At 51.9% G+C, this 16,696-nt stretch overlaps 1 protein-coding gene across 4 annotated transcripts; it reads right to left on the reverse strand.

Moving 5' to 3' along the window:
- Nucleotides 1–807: 807 nt before the first annotated feature.
- On the reverse strand, nucleotides 808–16,513 carry GANAB (glucosidase II alpha subunit). Of its 4 annotated transcripts, none has more exons than XM_058689307.1 (25): nucleotides 16,413–16,513; nucleotides 13,645–13,749; nucleotides 13,392–13,500; nucleotides 13,051–13,178; nucleotides 9,124–9,303; nucleotides 8,543–8,608; nucleotides 7,669–7,738; nucleotides 7,413–7,500; nucleotides 7,229–7,325; nucleotides 6,796–6,976; nucleotides 6,042–6,195; nucleotides 5,591–5,826; nucleotides 5,382–5,508; nucleotides 5,197–5,276; nucleotides 4,824–4,967; nucleotides 4,626–4,722; nucleotides 4,196–4,297; nucleotides 3,775–4,018; nucleotides 2,882–2,946; nucleotides 2,612–2,688; nucleotides 2,425–2,499; nucleotides 2,136–2,249; nucleotides 1,902–2,014; nucleotides 1,638–1,738; nucleotides 808–1,499 (listed from the first exon to the last, which is right to left on the reverse strand). In XM_058689307.1, exons 1-25 carry the CDS (start codon nucleotides 16,448–16,450, stop codon nucleotides 1,390–1,392), a joined length of 2,901 nt encoding a protein of 966 aa, XP_058545290.1. In that variant the 5' UTR covers nucleotides 16,451–16,513; the 3' UTR covers nucleotides 808–1,389. The 4 variants fall into 4 exon arrangements, with proteins under 4 accessions (XP_058545290.1, XP_058545291.1, XP_058545292.1 ...); XM_058689308.1 differs by having other exon boundaries at nucleotides 7,413–7,496; nucleotides 7,665–7,738; XM_058689309.1 differs by lacking the exon at nucleotides 8,543–8,608.
- Nucleotides 16,514–16,696: the final 183 nt, after the last annotated feature.

Below are 16,696 nucleotides of genomic sequence, written 5' to 3' on the forward strand. Positions count from 1 at the left end.
GAGTGAAAGAGTGCGAGTGGGGGAGGGGCAGAGACAGGGAGACAGAATCTGAAGCGGGCTCCAGTCTGAGCTGTCAGCACAAGAGCCTGACACGGGGCTCAAACCCATGAACCGCAAGATCACGACCTGAGAGGAAGTCAGATGCTTAACCGAAGAAGCCACCCAGGCGCCCCTCTGGTCACCACTATTAACTAGGCCTACTAAAATCTGATGACCTTGCCGGACTCCTCTGTGAAAATACTGGCCTCTGGCAAGTTGAAGACCACTTGCACTTGCTCATTTGGCTGAACTGATGAGGCTTATGCTGAAGCTAGATGAAAATCTCAGCCCCTCAGGCTTCTTCTAAGGGTCTGTGGCTCAGGCCAGAACTAGAATCCAGACACCAACAGTTATTTATGGTTTATCTCTTTATTGTTTCTCCTTTTATCAAAACCTGTCACAGCTGGGGGCCAAGAGGAAGTAAAAAAAATTGCCACAAATATTCCCCCTTGTCCCCAGTTAGTCCTGTCCCACCCCCCGCCCAGCGCTTCGGGCCAACCCTGGGCACACATGATCATCTCCCCCCACCCTCAGCCTTCTCGGAACAATAAATACAGGTGACCGTGATTCAATGAAACCACAACTGATTTCTCCATCTTGAATGCCCCTCAAGGGGACAAAAAGGGGGCCAAAGAAGTTTACTGCCCATCCCCTCTTAAAGAAGAGTGGACACTTCTTTCCCCTAAGGGACAGGGGAGACAGAACTGCCCCTGTCAGAACTGCAGCAGCTCTAGAAGCAATCAGGGAGAGGAAAGGTTGGGGTGACAGGGAAGAGGATGTTCTCCAGCAACCTCACTCCTTTGATCCATTCATCCCTTATCAGGTAAGGGGTGGTCCCAGTGTATCAGTGGGGCATAAAAAGGGGAGCGCTGACAGAGAAGAATCAGGAGGAAAAAATAAAAGGAGGGAGAGCAGTTTGGTGGGGAGAGGAAGGGAAGGAGAAAAGGAGCCCTAAAGCTCACTGCCCTCATCTTCTTCCAAGAAACGGCATCAACACACAAGAGGTATGAATGAAGAGGGTCTGGAGGGGATTCAGGGCCCCCAAAAGAAAGGAAGAAAAGAGAAAGCAAGGGCCTCGTGGTCCCCAGGTCTTCACAGGTGAATGTGCTCCAGTTAGAGCAACAGAGTGCTGGGGGAATGGAGGGAGACGGTGTCAGTGGGGTGGGAGAGGTCGGGAGATCACAAGAGGAAGTTAGAGCCCGGGGACAGCTTCTCATCCTGCCCAGATGTTGGCAGAATCTGGGTCTTCAGATAAGAAAGGTGAAGTGTGGGGAGGGTCACACTCCAAGGCAGAAGGAAGAGGAACTCTTATCACCGCCGCACCCCTCCCACCCCCCGGCATCCCTTGGGTTATCGCAGGTGAATACTCCAGTCAGATGCCACGCTGATGCCAGGCTTGCGCAGGATCAACACAGAGGTCTCAGGGTCATGCTGGAAGGACAGGCGGCTTTCGGGAGATCCTGGTGGAAAAAAAAGAAAGTTCCACACTTATAGCAACAGGTTATGGCACAGCAACTACTTTCCTATGGGCAAGGTGTCCCTGGCCCCGCCCCTACATCCCCTCTGTCCCCACCCCAGGGGCCAGCCTTGCTCTTCACCTTTTGTCTGGAGTACCACGGCTGCTGGCTTTCCGGCCCCTATTATCACCACCCGCTCAATCCAGATGGGTGTCTCAAAGTGGCCTCTGGGGTCTGCTGAGCTAGAGGGAGCAAAAGCAAATGCCCATCAGGGAGAAAGATGTCAGAGCAGAAGGAAGGACGAGACCTTAAACAAGGTCATACGCAAGGTCATAACACAAGAGAAGAGCACAATGTGCGGTGAGCATCCCCGAGGCTACCAAGGAAGAATGGGCACTTCGTTACCTGGAGACCAGGGTGTTGCCAGAGAATGAGAACCGACGTAGCAGGAACTCATGGCGAGTCTGATAGTTGAACGTGTGCCCATCATCTAGAAACAGCTCTCCTTGGGCGGTACCCTGAGCAGGAGGTAGGATGGATGAGAGCCTGGGCCCAAGAGGGAGTGAGGGGCACTCCGCGGGGGACTGAAGCCCAGTAAGGGAGCAGAGGGCTGAGGGGGCTCCCTGTCCATGTGCTCACCTGGGGACTGAGAGCAACGAAAAGAGTGATGGGGTCATCCTTCATGCAGTCGGAAGAGCGCCGCACCCGCATCCATCGGGGGATAATGGTCCCTCCACGCTGGAACACGGGGATCTAGGGCGAGAGCAGCGCTGGGATAAAGTTGCCCCACTGTCCAATCTTGGGCCCTGCAGTGTCTCTTGCTCTTCCCCATCTGTGCCCACTTAAGTCCTAGACCCTGAAGCACACACTCTCTCCTTCTGGAAACTTACAGACAGATGGAGCTGGCAGGTGGGCTGGGCATACTCACACTGCTTAGAGTGACAGGCAGGTACAGGGTCTGGGGACCATAGTGCTTCTGGTAGCTCTGAGTGTCATACCACACCTGTGGGTGGCAGGAGAGATATTTGGTCACTCACCACACAGGGCCCCCATCCCATTTACCCTCTTTGGCCTCTACCACCTTTCCCCACCACACCCTTTCTTCCTTAACTCACCTCCCCTTGGCCAGGCAGATAGACCTGCACGCCATGAGCCCCGGAGTCTGATACGGGGTGAACCAGTAACGCATCCCCTAAGACACACCAGAATCAACTGTGAACTGAGGGGGTCGGTTCCCAGACAGGGAGCACCAGAACGCCTGCCCAGCCTCACTCACTCCTCCCTCCCTGGGCGTCTACAGCCACCCCCACCCCCCCAAACCACCACAGGTGCTCACTGCTCAGCCCTATCCCAACCCACCATCATCTGCCCTCCCCGTTTCTTACCAAGCAGGAACTGATCATCTATACTGAAGGTGGTCACATCCTGAGGATAATGCACCCACAGGGGCCTAGGGAGGAAGCAAGACAAGAAAGGAAGACACCTGCTGTCTTGGCAGATGTCAAAGATGCTGCCCCAGGAACTGGAGGAAAGAACAGCACAACCCAGGAGCTTGCAACCAGACAGCCCAACTGACCTGAAGGCCTCAGCTATGCACCCTACCCTGGGGCTAGTCACTGAACTTGCTAACCCATCTCCTTGCCTCCTCCTCCCCTGTCCCATCTTGAAACATTCTCCCCGCAACTCTCCAGTGGCCATTTTGTCGTCCTGGGTCAGGTGAAATTTTCCTCTCCCATATCATCTTCTACCTCTCCCTCCGGTTCCTTACCCTGAGACACACAAGGCTTTCTATTCCTGGAACACAACAAACTCATTGCCACTGTACAATTTCTGCACTTGCAGCCTCCTCTGTGGGAACACTCTTCCTTGAGGTCACGGGCTATCTTCTTCATTAGTCAGGCCACCTCTCACATGCCCTTCTTCTTAAGAAGGCCATTTGGAGAAATTAATTCCATATCCCTGTTCTATTTTTTCAAAGACCACTGTTGGCAATTTTCTTATTTGTATATTTGCATACGTCCGTCTGTCTTGCTCCCAAGGACAGAAGGACTCGTCTGCCTTGGTTCAGCCTCTGGGGATAGAGATGAACAACGCCTGGCAGTAATGTTTACTGCTACTCATCCCCTTTATTCTTTTCTTACTCTTGACCTTGACACCAGAGTCTCCCTCTTTTATAAGGCCCTGGTGGGTGACAAGAGAGGCCCAGAGATGGAACCCAGTCCCCACTGTCCCTCAGCCACCTCGGCCCACTCTACACAGACCCAGCTGAATGCCTTACCTCATGACAGGAATGCCTTCGCGATGAGCCTGATAGAAGAGAGTGTACCAGAAGGGCAGCAAGGAATACCGCTGGCCCAAGGCATCTCGGATTATGTCATGGTACTGAGTAGGTAAGAGCCAGGGCTCTCGCCGCCCAGTGTCCAAGTGTGCGTGTGCCCGGAAGAATGGCTGGTAGGCACCCATCTGGTACCAGCGCACAAGGAGCTCTGGCTCTGGATTTTTGAAGAAACCGCCCACATCCGCTAAGAAAGGGGAGGGAGGAAGCAGGTTGGAAAAGTGGGTGAAGGAGGGCTGCTGCCTAAGGAGCTCCCCCGGGCCCCACCCTGGACCCTCAGCTTGCTCTGTTCGCGCCTGGGTCCCGCGCCCTCTACTTGCTCCTCTCCCACCAGACCAAGACCCCCAATTCCTCCCCCTCTCACCTCCGCAGAAGGAAAGTCCCACCAGCCCCAAGCTGAGACACATAGGGATAGAGATCTTCAAATGGTCCCATTCAGCAGTGTTGTCCCCTGTCCACACAGCTCCTAAGGAAGACAGGGAGATGGAGTTTGCAGACAGTGAAGGGCTCCGCTTTTCATACAGCTGACTCCTCCGACCTGCCACGTCCGCTCTAGGGCCCCCAGGGTCCTGTTGAGGAAGGCACGGCAAAATGCACAAAAGCACTTGAAAGGGGACAGGACCCCCGATCCCTGGTTCCCTTTGAGTGCCAGGGACAGCGGGGTGGGGGATGTGGTGCGCTGTTCTCAGAGGACAGCTGTGTGGACGGACTGCTCGGAGAAGCAGGCTTTGGCACGTCACTCTTCCAATCTGGCCTTCACACCCTCTGCCACAGCTCTGTTCTCTAAGTCTTACCGAAACGCTGGGAGCCGGCGAAGAAAGCCCTGCTCAGGACAAAGGGGCGCTCTAGGCCCCCAGAGCGCAGCACAAGCCCCTCCGCAGTCGCCATGTGCTGGGTGGAGACAGAAGAGGACGGGTGGTGAGGAGCAAAAAGCCTGCCGTCATCTGGTGCGAGTTCCCCGACCCTCAGGCCCTCCTCACTCAGCCTCTTACCACATAGAAGCCATAGATGTTATGCACGTCTCGGTGCTCCCAGCCCCCATAATGTTGCGCATCCTTGAGCATGGTAACCTCAGGACCATTGAACACAGATGGTTCGTTCATATCATTCCAGACATAGAGGTTGGGAGCTGAGCCCTAAGTACACAAGGTAGAAATAGGGTCAGAAAGACAAAGGAGAGAAAGATGACAAACTATGAAAGAACTCCTAGGAATGCAAAAAGAAGCCCTTCTCAGGTCCTCCCAGGATCAAGCCTCGGGATAGATACAGGCAGCCAACCACAGCAGGGCCGGCCAGCGGAGAATGACAAGACTCACGGAGGCAGGGTGGGAAAGACAGATGCGGGGAGGGGAGGGGCTGGCGTACCTCATAATTGTCAAAGCTGAACATGTTAGCCCACCAGGCCCTCATCGTGGGATTGGTAAAGTCAGGGTAACCAGCTGCGCCTGGGACAAGTTAAGGGTGGCTGTCAACCTCCAAGGGGCCAAAGGGCTACCATCCTAACTCCCTGGTTTCGCGACAGCCTCTCCCTCAACTCTAGGCCCACCTACCTGGCCAGCACCAGCCCTCGTAGTCAGAGCCATCCCGGGTTTTGACATACAGACCCCGGTTCTGCAACTCTTCGTGTACGCGGTAGCCGGAGTCCACCTTGATGTGGGGGTCCACGATGGTCACCAGCTGCGGGCAAGGAACATGGGCGCTCAGAGCTCTCCAGGGCTGCTGTGCCTGAGAAGACTAAGCATGGCCACAGTCCTCTCACCTTCCGCCTCTTGGAGGCCAAGTGTTCGAGCATGGTAAGGGGCTGGGGGAAACGGCTGGGATCCCAGGTGAAGTACCGCTTGCCATCAGCATGCTCGATGTCCAGCCAAATGACATCACAGGGCAGGTTGTGATCATCGAAGCCCTGATCGACTTCCAGCACATCGGCCTCATCCCGATAGTTCCAGCGGCTCTGGTGGTAGCCGAGGGAGAAGAGCGGGGGCAATGCCTGGGTCCCTGCAGGCACGGGGGTCACAGTGGGGTCAGGCCCAACCCGGGGCCAATGGGAACACCCAGAAATCGAGGGAAGTTTGTCAACTAGACAGAAAGCGAAGGGTGTGGAGCCAGGAAGTAGGCTGAGGCACAGCACTTTTGAAAATGCAGTCATCCCTTTCAAGAAGACAAGGGCCAGCAAAGGAGGCTGCTGGCTGGCAGAGAGGGGACGTGCGTACCTGTGAGGCTGGCATACTGCCGGAACACGTCAGACACGGAGGGCCCAAGCAGCAGGAAGACATCAATGATGCCACTCTCTGACATCCAGCGGACATCTGTCTGTGGGGTCTCCCCAGAGCCCTGCAGGTAGTCTAGCATCTTCCCAAACAGGGTCTACAGAGGGAACCACAGACACAGGTCTAACACCTACCCTCTTCTTCCTTGACCCGGCGACAAAGCCAGTGTTCTCAGAATCCTCACACAGCTGGCTCCTAACAAGTCACTCTGGGCTGAGGAGGTGAAGGGTCACCTCCTCAGTAAGGCTTTCCCAGACCACACCATAAAAGCAGCACTGTCCCCATCCCCAGCACGTGACCACTGCATTTCTTTCCCAGCACTTACCACCACTGAACTCCCCTGCCTTGTTACATGTCTAACGTCTGTCTTCCACCCTGACAGCGAGGATCTTTCCTACCTCAATGAGCAATACATTCCCAGCACCTAGAAAAGTATCTAGTACGTGACGTGGAGTCAATAAGAAATGTACCAACAATAAGTGCAGAAAGGGCAATACCTTCCCCATTAGTATGTGTTTTCTGGAAATTACTGGGGAATTCACATGCTGCTCCCAAGGCCAAGGGCCTCTTCTCCGTTGCAGTCCCCAAACAGGTACCCCTGTGGGCCTCCCGCCAGCCTCTTTAAAGCAAATGCCCTAGCACACTCGTTTGTCTCAGGCCTGATGATGCACTCATTGCTCCCCGCCCGCACGCTCACCTTCCCTGCAGTGTTAGAAGATATGTCAACCCAGGTCTCTGCGGCATTGAGCCAGAAGATGCCCAAGTCTCGGTGAGGGCTGTGTGCCAGGAGCACAGGCACAGACCCATACAAGGCCATGGGGTTGTAGAGCTCATACTGGAATACATCCAAATTGTAGAGGCGATACGGCTCCCCACCCCTGAAGGCAGACAGACAGACTGGCCTTAGGCTGTGGCACCCACTACCTCCACCCCACAGATATAGGTGAGTAATAAGAACTCGTTCCTCTACCCTTACTTGAAGAATTTTCTGATCACCAAGGAGATCTGGCCTCAGGAAGTGGTTCATGCTTGTCTGGAATATCCAGACTGCATGGACACCATCCCACAGCCTCAACTCCCGACCTCTCTCTCCCCTCCCCTCCATGTCCTGGTGTCACCATGGGACTCACTCAGTGACCTTCAGCCGCAGGTTTTCAGCATGCTCAGGGATCCCATACACATGCTCCATGCCTGGCAGAGAGAAGTCCAAACCCACAGACGTGGGGCCTGGAAGGAAAGCAAAAACTGGGCTCCAGAGCTCCCGTTTGACAAGGAGTCCCTGCATCCCTGTCCAAGGCTCTTGCAGTCCCTCACCATATGGCTTGCTGTCAGAGTGGGTTTTGAATGTCTCCTCCCAGGCTCCTGGCTCATCTTTCTCTGCCTTCCCCTGGGTCTCCTCTGGCTGTGAGGAGGAAAGCAGACCACCTCCAATCACACACAGCTCTCTCTTCCCCAACCCTTTTCTAAATTCCGTCTCCGATGAGGAGACTGAGCTCAAATTTCCTGTGGGCCTTTCCCCTCCAGCCTCCCGGCCAGCCCTGTGCCCCAACCACCTGGCCCACCGACTTGCCTTGTCACCGTCCCCAGGCGTTTCCTCGGGCTGGTCCCCACCACCCTCAGCTGGGTCTTTTGATCCTTGCCTGGAAGGTAGGAGAGCTGTCTGCTCCAATCCAGAGGGGGCAGGGACGAGGGGCTAGTGGAAGGAGGGGTAAGGGAATAGAGAGCCAAGGGTCCAAAGGAACGAAGGCATTGGAGGAAGGGACTGAATGTTAAAGCTTGGTGAGGGACCCCAGCGAGCAGATAAATGTGCCAAGGACGGGGAGAGAAATGAGGAAGGGAGATGAGTAAATGCCACCAGGAGGGGCCTTCCACACACAGGACCAAATCCCCAGCCTCTGCCCGCTTCCAGAAGAGACAGGCAGGATGGCTCCAGTGCCTGCATTGGGAATGCCAGTGCTGGCTATGCTGCCTCCGAGACTCTGGCCCCAACTACTGTCACCGGGCCTCTTGGCCTGACACCAGGGTTTTACAAAGGCAAGTGGGTCATACCATGGTCAAGCCTCTACGGATATATGCAGGGACTCAAACAAGAGGTTCTGCCAAAGAATGCTTTCAAGGGCAGCTGGCAAGCAGCTCTACCTAGAGCCTCAGTGCGCCCCAGCTGAGAGCCAGAAACCCCAGCAACAGGCAGTATCTCTCCACCCCTTGGCAAAGCAAGAAGCTGCCTACATTCCTCAAGGACTTCCAGCATTTCATCTTCCTTCTCCCAGGGGGCTCCCAGCCAAGGGAATAGGGAAGAGTGACCAGATACCCACATACCTGGGGAAAGAAGGGTGAGGGCAGGGTGGGGCATGGGAAGGTCTGGGGCACCTTCCCTTGGGGGCCAGAGTAAAGGGCAGGTAAGGGCAGAGGAACAGATACAGTACCAGTGGCCATGGATTTACCTAGAGAAAAGGTTCTTGATCTTATCCCAAATGCTACCGAGCGTGACACTAACTTTATCCGAGAAACTGGGGCAGGAGGAGATGGGTAGGGAAGGGGGAAAGGAGGCACAAAACCAACACAAAAACAGAAACATAAAAGTGAGTTTCAGTCGACAAACTTCCAGAGATGGGGGGGTGGGGGGAAAAGAAACAAAACAAAACAAAACAAAACAAAACAAAACAAAACAAAAAAAACAAAAACAAAAAAAACAAAAAAAGGAAGAAAATAAATCTGGGAAATGTGATGGTGTGAGAGGGGAAGGAGGAAAAGGCAGACCCAGGCAGGCCTCCCAGAGGAGGTGCCCAGGGTACAGCTCAGGGACAAAACTGACTTGCCTCCTGGTCTGTACAGGAAACGGAGAAAACTGTGACCCGGGTCTGCTTCCTACCCTCCCTGAGAGTCAGCTTCTCCCAGCCCCAGCCCCCGCCCCCTACCTGGTGGTCCTGCCACCCTGTCCCCTCCCAGGGAACCAGTGCCAAACCCACCACACCCCTAGGCTCTTTTACACCAGGTCCCTTCCGGTCCCAGGCCCCGTACTCACGGGACCCTGGGGGCCCTCTGGTGCTCAAAATCCAAGAGTCCTCGGGCATTGACACTGAGCAGAAGGCTGCGGTCCTCTAGCAGGTCAAGGCGGAACGGCCGCGCCGTCAAGATGATTTTATAGGGTCCCTCAGCCACAGTAAGCTCCACGCTGTTGTCGTCACGGCCAGAGACAGAAAGCCTGGGAAAGAGATCAGAAGGGATACAAGGAAGTGCAAAGGATCAAAAGTAGTCACGACACTTCAGAAGAGAGGGGACCTGCGAAGGGCTATAGGCGTGTGGGGACAGTGCCAAGGATGGACAAATCAAAGGAATCAAGTAAGCGCTGGGCAACGGAACCAAGCATACGTAGAAGTTCCAAATGTAACAGAGGTAGCATGGCAGTTCGGTGAGGAAAGGACTATCCGATAGTGAAGGAGGAAAAACATTTTGGGAATAGGAAGAAAATGGTACTATCTATATTCCTACCTCATACTAGATACTAATATCAACTCCAGACAGGTTATGATTCTTTAACTTTTTTTTTTTTTTTAACTTTTTTTTTTTTTTCAACGTTTTTTATTTATTTTTGGGACAGAGAGAGACAGAGCATGAACGGGGGAGGGGCAGAGAGAGAGGGAGACACAGAATCGGAAACAGGCTCCAGGCTCCGAGCCATCAGCCCAGAGCCTGACGCGGGGCTCGAACTCACGGACCGCGAGATCGTGACCTGGCTGAAGTCGGACGCTTAACCGACTGCGCCACCCAGGCGCCCCTAACTTTTTTTTAAAGTAATCCCTACACCCAACGTGGGGCTTGATCTCATGACTCTGAGATCAAGAGTCACATGCTCTACTGACTGAGCTCGCCAGGCACCCCTGAGGTAAGATTTTTAGAAGATGTAAACTTGAAAAAAAAAAAATTTTCCTTTTTTCTGACTTTGAAATAGAGAATTATTTAAACATACCTTAGGGGCACCTGGGTAGCTCAGTTGGTTAAGCATCTAACCTTGGCTCAGGTCATGATCTCACAGTTCATGAGCGTGAGCACCTCACTAGGTGAGCTTGAGCCCCGCTTCAGGTGGGGTCGAGCCCTGCATTGGGCAAGCTCAAGCCCCGCTTTGGGTGACCCCCACTTCCCTCTCCCTCTTTCTCTCTCTGCCCCTCACCCGAGCCCTCTCTCGCTCAAAAAAAAAAAAAAATATATATATATATATATAAAAAATAAACACAACTTAGAGGGCACCTGGGTGGCTCAATCAGTTATGCGTCCGACTTCGGCTCAGGTCATGATCTCACAGAGCCCACTTCAGATCCTCTGTCCCCCTCTCTCTCTGCCCCTCCCCTGCTTGCACACACTCTCTCTCAAAAATAAACATTAAAAAACAGAAAACACAACTTAGAAAGTGCTAACACCAGAAAGTAAAGATTGATATGCATGACAACATTTCAAATCCAGAATTCCTGCTTATCAAATCCAAATTTTCTCATTCAGATGTCATCAAACCAAGAAAAGTTTGAAAAACTGTCCCAGTCTAGAGAAGCCTAAGGAGACTTGACAACTAAATACGTTATCCTAGGTGGGATCCTGGAAAAAGGATAAAAACTATTAGATAAACTTTTATTAGATAAAAACTAGGGAAATCTGAATAAAACATAGACTTTAGTTAGTAACAATGATATCAAGCCATCAGGGATGACAAATGTACTGCATTAATACTAACAACAGGGGAAGAGGAGTGCAGGGTATACAAGAACTCTCGTAAGATCCTTGCACTACAGATCTAAAACTATTCTAAAATAAAAAATTTTTTTCAAGACACCTTTAGGAGAGTAAAAAGATAAGCTACAAACTGGAAAAGGATAGAGCTACAATACAGGTAAGTGAGAAAGGATCAAGACTAATGAATGGGGCGCCTGGGTGACTTAGTTAAGCATCCAATTCTTGATTTCGGCTCAGGGGATGATCTCATGGCTCATGGGATCGAGCCCCGCATCAAGCTCTATGCTGACATTGTAGAGCCTGCTTAAGATTGTCCCTCTCCCTCTCTCTGTTCTCCTTCCCCACTTTCGTGCGCATACACACACACACTCTCTCTCTCAAAATAAATAAATAAGCATAAAAAGAAAAAAAAAAAATGACTAATGAATTTCTGGGGCACCCGGCTGGCTCAGTCGGTGGAGTATGTGACTCTTGATCTTGGGGTTATGAGTTTGAGCCCACCTTGGGTGCAGAGATTACTTTAAAAAAAAAAAAAAGAAAAAAAAAAAACTAATGAATTTCTACAAATCAGTGAGGATGAACAACAGGAGAATGAGCAGAACTATGAACTAGCGTTTCACAGAATTATAAACCAGAACAGACAGACACGTGCAGCGGTGCTGTCTCACTAAAAAACTGGGAAAGACAACGAAGCCAAGAAAACCACACAGCATCGTTCTACAGCCATTCTACCAACCAAAATTCAGTCCAATAGTATTAAGGGTTGCAGAAGATGTGGGTCAAAGAGGCCTTTTCTATACTGCTGGTGGAAGTGTAAATTGTCAGTTGCTCCGGCTCTACCTTGGAAAACAGTATTTCCATATTCTACAACTCTGTGGCTCCTTTCCTAGCTCTGCCCCAAAGAGAAACTCGTGCACACGGACACAGGAGACATGGACAAGAGTGCTCACGCCAACACTCTGAATAGCAGAAATACTGGGAACCACCCAAGTGCCCCTTAGTGTAGAAAGGGATCAATGAGGGGGGATATATTCATACGTTAATAGTCTACAGCAGTAAACATGAATTTCTAAAGCTACATGCAACAGAGCTACATAAAGTTACGCAAAAAATGGAAATTCCAGGGGCAGCTGGGTGGATCAGTCAGTTGAGCACCCGACTCTTGATTTTGGCTCAGGTCGTGATCTCACAGTTTGTAAGATCAAGCCCCAAGCCAGGCTCCATACTGGCAGCACGGAGCCTGCTTGGGATTCTCTCTCTCCCTTTCTTTCTGCCCCTTCTCCTGCACATGTGCGCTTGCTCCCTCTCTCCCCAAAAATAAATAAATAGATGTTAAAAAAAAAAAAAAAAAAAAAAAGGAAATTCTAGAAGCCCACATTCACTAAGTTACTTGCCCTGTAACACTCAAAACCAAACACAACTACATAATTTATGGCTTAGGCACGTAAATACAAATATGTTTGTGTACATATGTTCTTACACATACACGATACAACTGTAAGAACAAAAAAACAAGGGAATGATAAACTTGAGAATAACAATCACCTGTGGGGGTGATCAGGGGCACAGGACAGGGAGAAGTATATGGTTGGGTTGGGTAAAGGGTATACAACGTGCAGGGTTCATCATATCGAATTGTAAATTAAGTACTTAATAGAAAGCCATGCACGGGGTGCCTGGCTGGCTCCGTCAGAAAAGCGTGGGACTCTTGATCTTGGGGTCATGGTTTTGAGCCCCACATTGGGCACAGAGATTACTGAAAAAAATAAATAAGCAAACTTAAAAAAAAAGAGAGAGCCATACACGGAATACTCATAATGACAGCGTGGCATGACTCAAGAATTTGAGTAATCCTATCCCGAGTATCTGAGGAGAAAGAAAGAAAAAAAGAAAAGTGATCGGAAGGAGAGCTAAGGGAGGAACCAACCACACAGACATAATGCTGGAGGGCAAGACCTGGGGCCTTGTTTATTTCCTCTCCCATCGTCAGCACCTAGCCCGGGCCTGGCACAGAAACGGAGGCAACAGCTGTTTGCAGAATGAAAGAAGACAAAAAGCGAAAGAGAAAATACATAAAGCAGAGGGAGAAATGGAGCAAGGTTGAGGAGAGTGGCAAGATGCTAGTGAGCTGTTACCCAAAAGCAGAAAAGAAAGTCAGTCAAATAAAGTTGCATCAAGAAGGAGAAAGAGGCTGCGGAAATGGATAGGTTTCTCAGGAAAAATTTACCGAGCTGTAGGGGGATCAGTCACCAACACATCTGACACCCGGTATCGGGGCCGCCGGGGCTCCAGTTCATCAATCCTGATCCGAGTCATGTTCTTTTGAAGCCCTTGGAGCTCCAGCACCAGCAACACCTGTGGGGGCAGAGGTCTGGATGTGGGGAAGGGAGAGGGCTACACCACAGAATGCCCTCTGAACTCACTCCCTCCTGAGGGGTCTCCTCCTTATTCCTCCTAAAATCCCCAGATAGTTGGGAAAGGATGTTAGCTGGCTACAGGTTCACCTTTCCCGAATTACCCCTTAGCCATTTCTCCACCCCCACCAGACTCCTCCTTTTCTCCCCTGACCTTGGTGACCTCGTTGATCAGATGGACTGTGAGGGCATCAGGACCAAGTTGCAGAGAATCCAGCAAGGCTCGGTACGGAGAGAGGCCTGGCCGTATGCTCCGTTGCCTCCTGCCAAGCGAAATGGGAAGGTGGCAGGGTTCCCCGATGTTCCTAGGTCCCTCTACCACCTCAAGTGTCCCCAGGCTACCCAATCTGCCACAGCACCTCCCACGTTACCCCAGTTTCCATCCCACTCTCCAAGAAATATCATACTTGCAGAAGGAGCTCTCTTCACAGGTCTTAAAGTTGCTTCTATCCACAGCAAGGGTAACTCCCAGACAGACACCTAAACAAGTGAGTACCAAACCTGTCCAAGACCTGAGGAGAAAGAAGACAAAGAGGGAACGATCAGCACAAAGGTCAGAAAGGGCTCCACCTCCTGAGGTAAAGGCCCCTTCCCACCACAACCCTAAAAGGGGAGAGAGACAGAGTCTGGTTAAATAGAAAAGAAGGCAGAGTGGACATGGGGTGAAGCGTCAGGCGTGAGGAGCTGGCTCGCTCACACCCTCCCTTCAAAAGGCACAGGAAGTGGACAAAGGATCTTTGGCCTTCAGAGGCCCTGGTGTTGACTCCGGTTACATCAGCCTCTCAGAGGAAAGGAGCAGTAACAGCCAGTCCCGGGGGAAGTGGTGGTACCGTGTGAGGAAAAGAGAAACAAAGCGAGCCAGGCCTTCCCACGGGCAAGGCCTCAGGGGGAGCTAGGGTGAAAATGTTAAGGATGTACCCTCAGCTAGCCTGCTATCACGATAGAGTCCTAACATCCCCAGCACCCTAGGCATACTGGTCCTCTGATGTCTACTCCTGTATCTTCAAAATAAGTCACCACTACCACTACCTAAGCCTGAAAAACAAAAAATAACAGCTACGTGTACGGAGCCCTAATGTTCCTCCAGGGGCCTGGCTAACTGCCTATATCCCTAGTTTTCAATTTTCCCTGCAGTTTTTAAAAGTGCCAACACCTGGGTCTCGCTCCCAGCGATTCTGACCGAAGTGGCACGAAGCCGGGCGTCAGTTTTTTTAAATTTCCCAAAACAACTCTAATGGGCAACCACCATTCAAAACCACTTCTTTATACACACTACCTCTTTTTCATTTTTTTCGTTATTGTCTTTGTGAATGTAGGGTTGGGGTTTTTCCCAGATGGGAAAATTGAGGCATAATAGGTTCGATGATCCATCCAAAACTGAAAAGCTAATAAGGGGTGACATTGAGACTGAACTCAGCTCTGCCTGACTCCGGGGCCCACATACTTCACGATACACAATACAGCACACAACTTATGAAAAGTGCCTGCGTCATTAAGGACCATTACCCCAAGGTTACCACAAATTGTCACTTCCCCAATGTGCTCTCAAATGACAGAAAAGGGACTAATAGGCTTATTTGAACAAGTTAGTTTGAAAGATATGTTCGCCCATTCTGAGTAAACCCTAAACAGAGGTTCTCAAACTTTATTGTCTGTTAAGAATTACCTGCAGGACTTATTAAGTGCATATCCCGGGAGTTCGGGAATCTGCATTTTAAACATCCTTTCCAGTGACTGATGCAGGTGTTCCAAATAGGGGAGAAAACACAACACATGATTCCTTTCTTCTCAGCCTTAAAAGTTTGCAACCTACTAGCTAACAAGGTAGCTAAAGGGTAGGGCTTACTATATACATTGTATCCAGCATTAGCCTCAATATTGGCTTGAAACCTAAACTAAGGAAAATCACCAGAAAGGAAATCACCCAACACAGTAAGCCCTCCAGTTCCAGAAGCATATGCAAAGGAAGTCAGGCCACACAGAAAAGTGAGGAAAACACCAGGCACTGTGGTTTGATAGGCCAACCAGGAATAATCAGTAGCAAAACCAGCAGAAGAAATGCTACCAGAAAATTCAATAGCAAGGTTTGGGGCCCAACTCTTGAGGAGTGACTGCAGCAGGCACACTACACCACTGACCCCAGGTCTACCTGCCCAGAGCAGCAGTAATCAGACTTAAATACCCTCTGGAGTACTATCTGCACAATCTATAAAATGGGCTTGGAGAAATGCCAATGAGGATAGGATTTCTAAAAGATCTTTCAAATGTGACCTGTTGGAAGGCTCTATGTACTCAGGGATGCCTTGAACGCCCCAGAGCAAGAGGCGGTCACAAGCCAAAGTCAGGAATGAGCCACAGGGTAAGATGCACCCGTTTATTGTTTCAGATCACAGGCTTCCAGAGAGTTGAGTTTACAGTCCAATCTTTTTTTCACTGCTGGTTGACAGTACATGCCTCTCCCACCCCGGTATATCCGTTAGGTCCGGGTAAACGCTTTGTGGCGCTGGTGATTGTTTTGAACCGTTTTTGTTTTTTGGTTTTTTTGTAATATAAACTCGAGAGCGCAGACCAAACCATTCGATTGCATGTTGTGTTTGAGCACCATCACCCAGGCAGGCCGTGAAGTTAACGTGCCCAGAGACCGTGAATACCGAACAAGCCAGGGTTGGTGTCCACGTGAAGACAAGGGCAGGGCAGGGTCCGGGACTCTGGGGGGGGTAGGGCAAGAAAGGTAGTGCAAGCCGGACAGCAAGCCGCGGTGCTTCCCGGCTGAGGGGCCCGCGGGGCAGCAGGCTGCGTTCCCGGAGGCCGGGCCGCGTCTCGTCCCCCGCCCCGATGGCCCCGCGCACTGCAGGAAGGAGGCGGCAGCGTTAACCGCCGCGAGCCGCCAAGCGAGGGGGGACGGCTGCGAGCGGCCAAAGCCAAGAAGAGCAAACGGCTGCAGCCCTCTTGAGCCGCCGGGCTGGAGCGGGAAGCCCCAGAAGCAAGGGCCCCCAACGCCGCGCGGATCTACCGCGAGGAAACTGGGGGCGCCTGAGGCCGCCTCCAGAGAGGCAAAGGGTGCTCACGAGGCCGTGAGTGACAGAGTTTTAGGAGGACATACAGGAAAGAGAGCTACGGGGCTTGGGGGGCCTGGGGGCGTCCCGGGCGTGCCCCGGGATTCCGGGCTCCTCACCGCCTCCTACGCGCCGCCACTGCCGCTACCGCCGCCATCTTGTGCCGGGTTTGCTCCTTGACCCCGAGCCTCCCCTCCCCCCGCGCGCGTTGAGCCACGTATCTTAGCGCCCGCCCCTTCCGGCCTCCTGATTGGCCCGGCCAGACAACGGCCGGGCGGCTACCCCATTGGCAGACCGCACACAGTAAATGCCCGCGGAAGGCGGGGCCGGGGGCGTGGCCTGGTGGCGGGGGCGGGATTGTTCAGAGCCAGGCGCTGTCCGACTTTGCCAGCTCTTAAGCATC

The sequence above is a fragment of the Neofelis nebulosa genome, chromosome 10 (assembly GCF_028018385.1).
Source record: "Neofelis nebulosa isolate mNeoNeb1 chromosome 10, mNeoNeb1.pri, whole genome shotgun sequence".
In the NCBI taxonomy this organism is placed as follows: domain Eukaryota; kingdom Metazoa; phylum Chordata; class Mammalia; order Carnivora; family Felidae; genus Neofelis; species Neofelis nebulosa.

Bases quoted from the DNA above. Each gene is read 5' to 3' on its own strand.
- GANAB (XM_058689307.1), bottom strand. From the start codon at position 16,450: ATGGCGGCGGTAGCGGCAGTGGCGGCGCGTAGGAGGCG. The intron at 7,739-8,542 runs GTAAATCCATGG...CCTACCTTCCAG, and splicing joins ATCAAGAACCTTTTCTCTAG to GCAAGGATCAAAAGACCCAG. The intron at 4,298-4,625 runs GTAAGACTTAGA...TGTCTTCCTTAG, and splicing joins CGCCGGCTCCCAGCGTTTCG to GAGCTGTGTGGACAGGGGAC.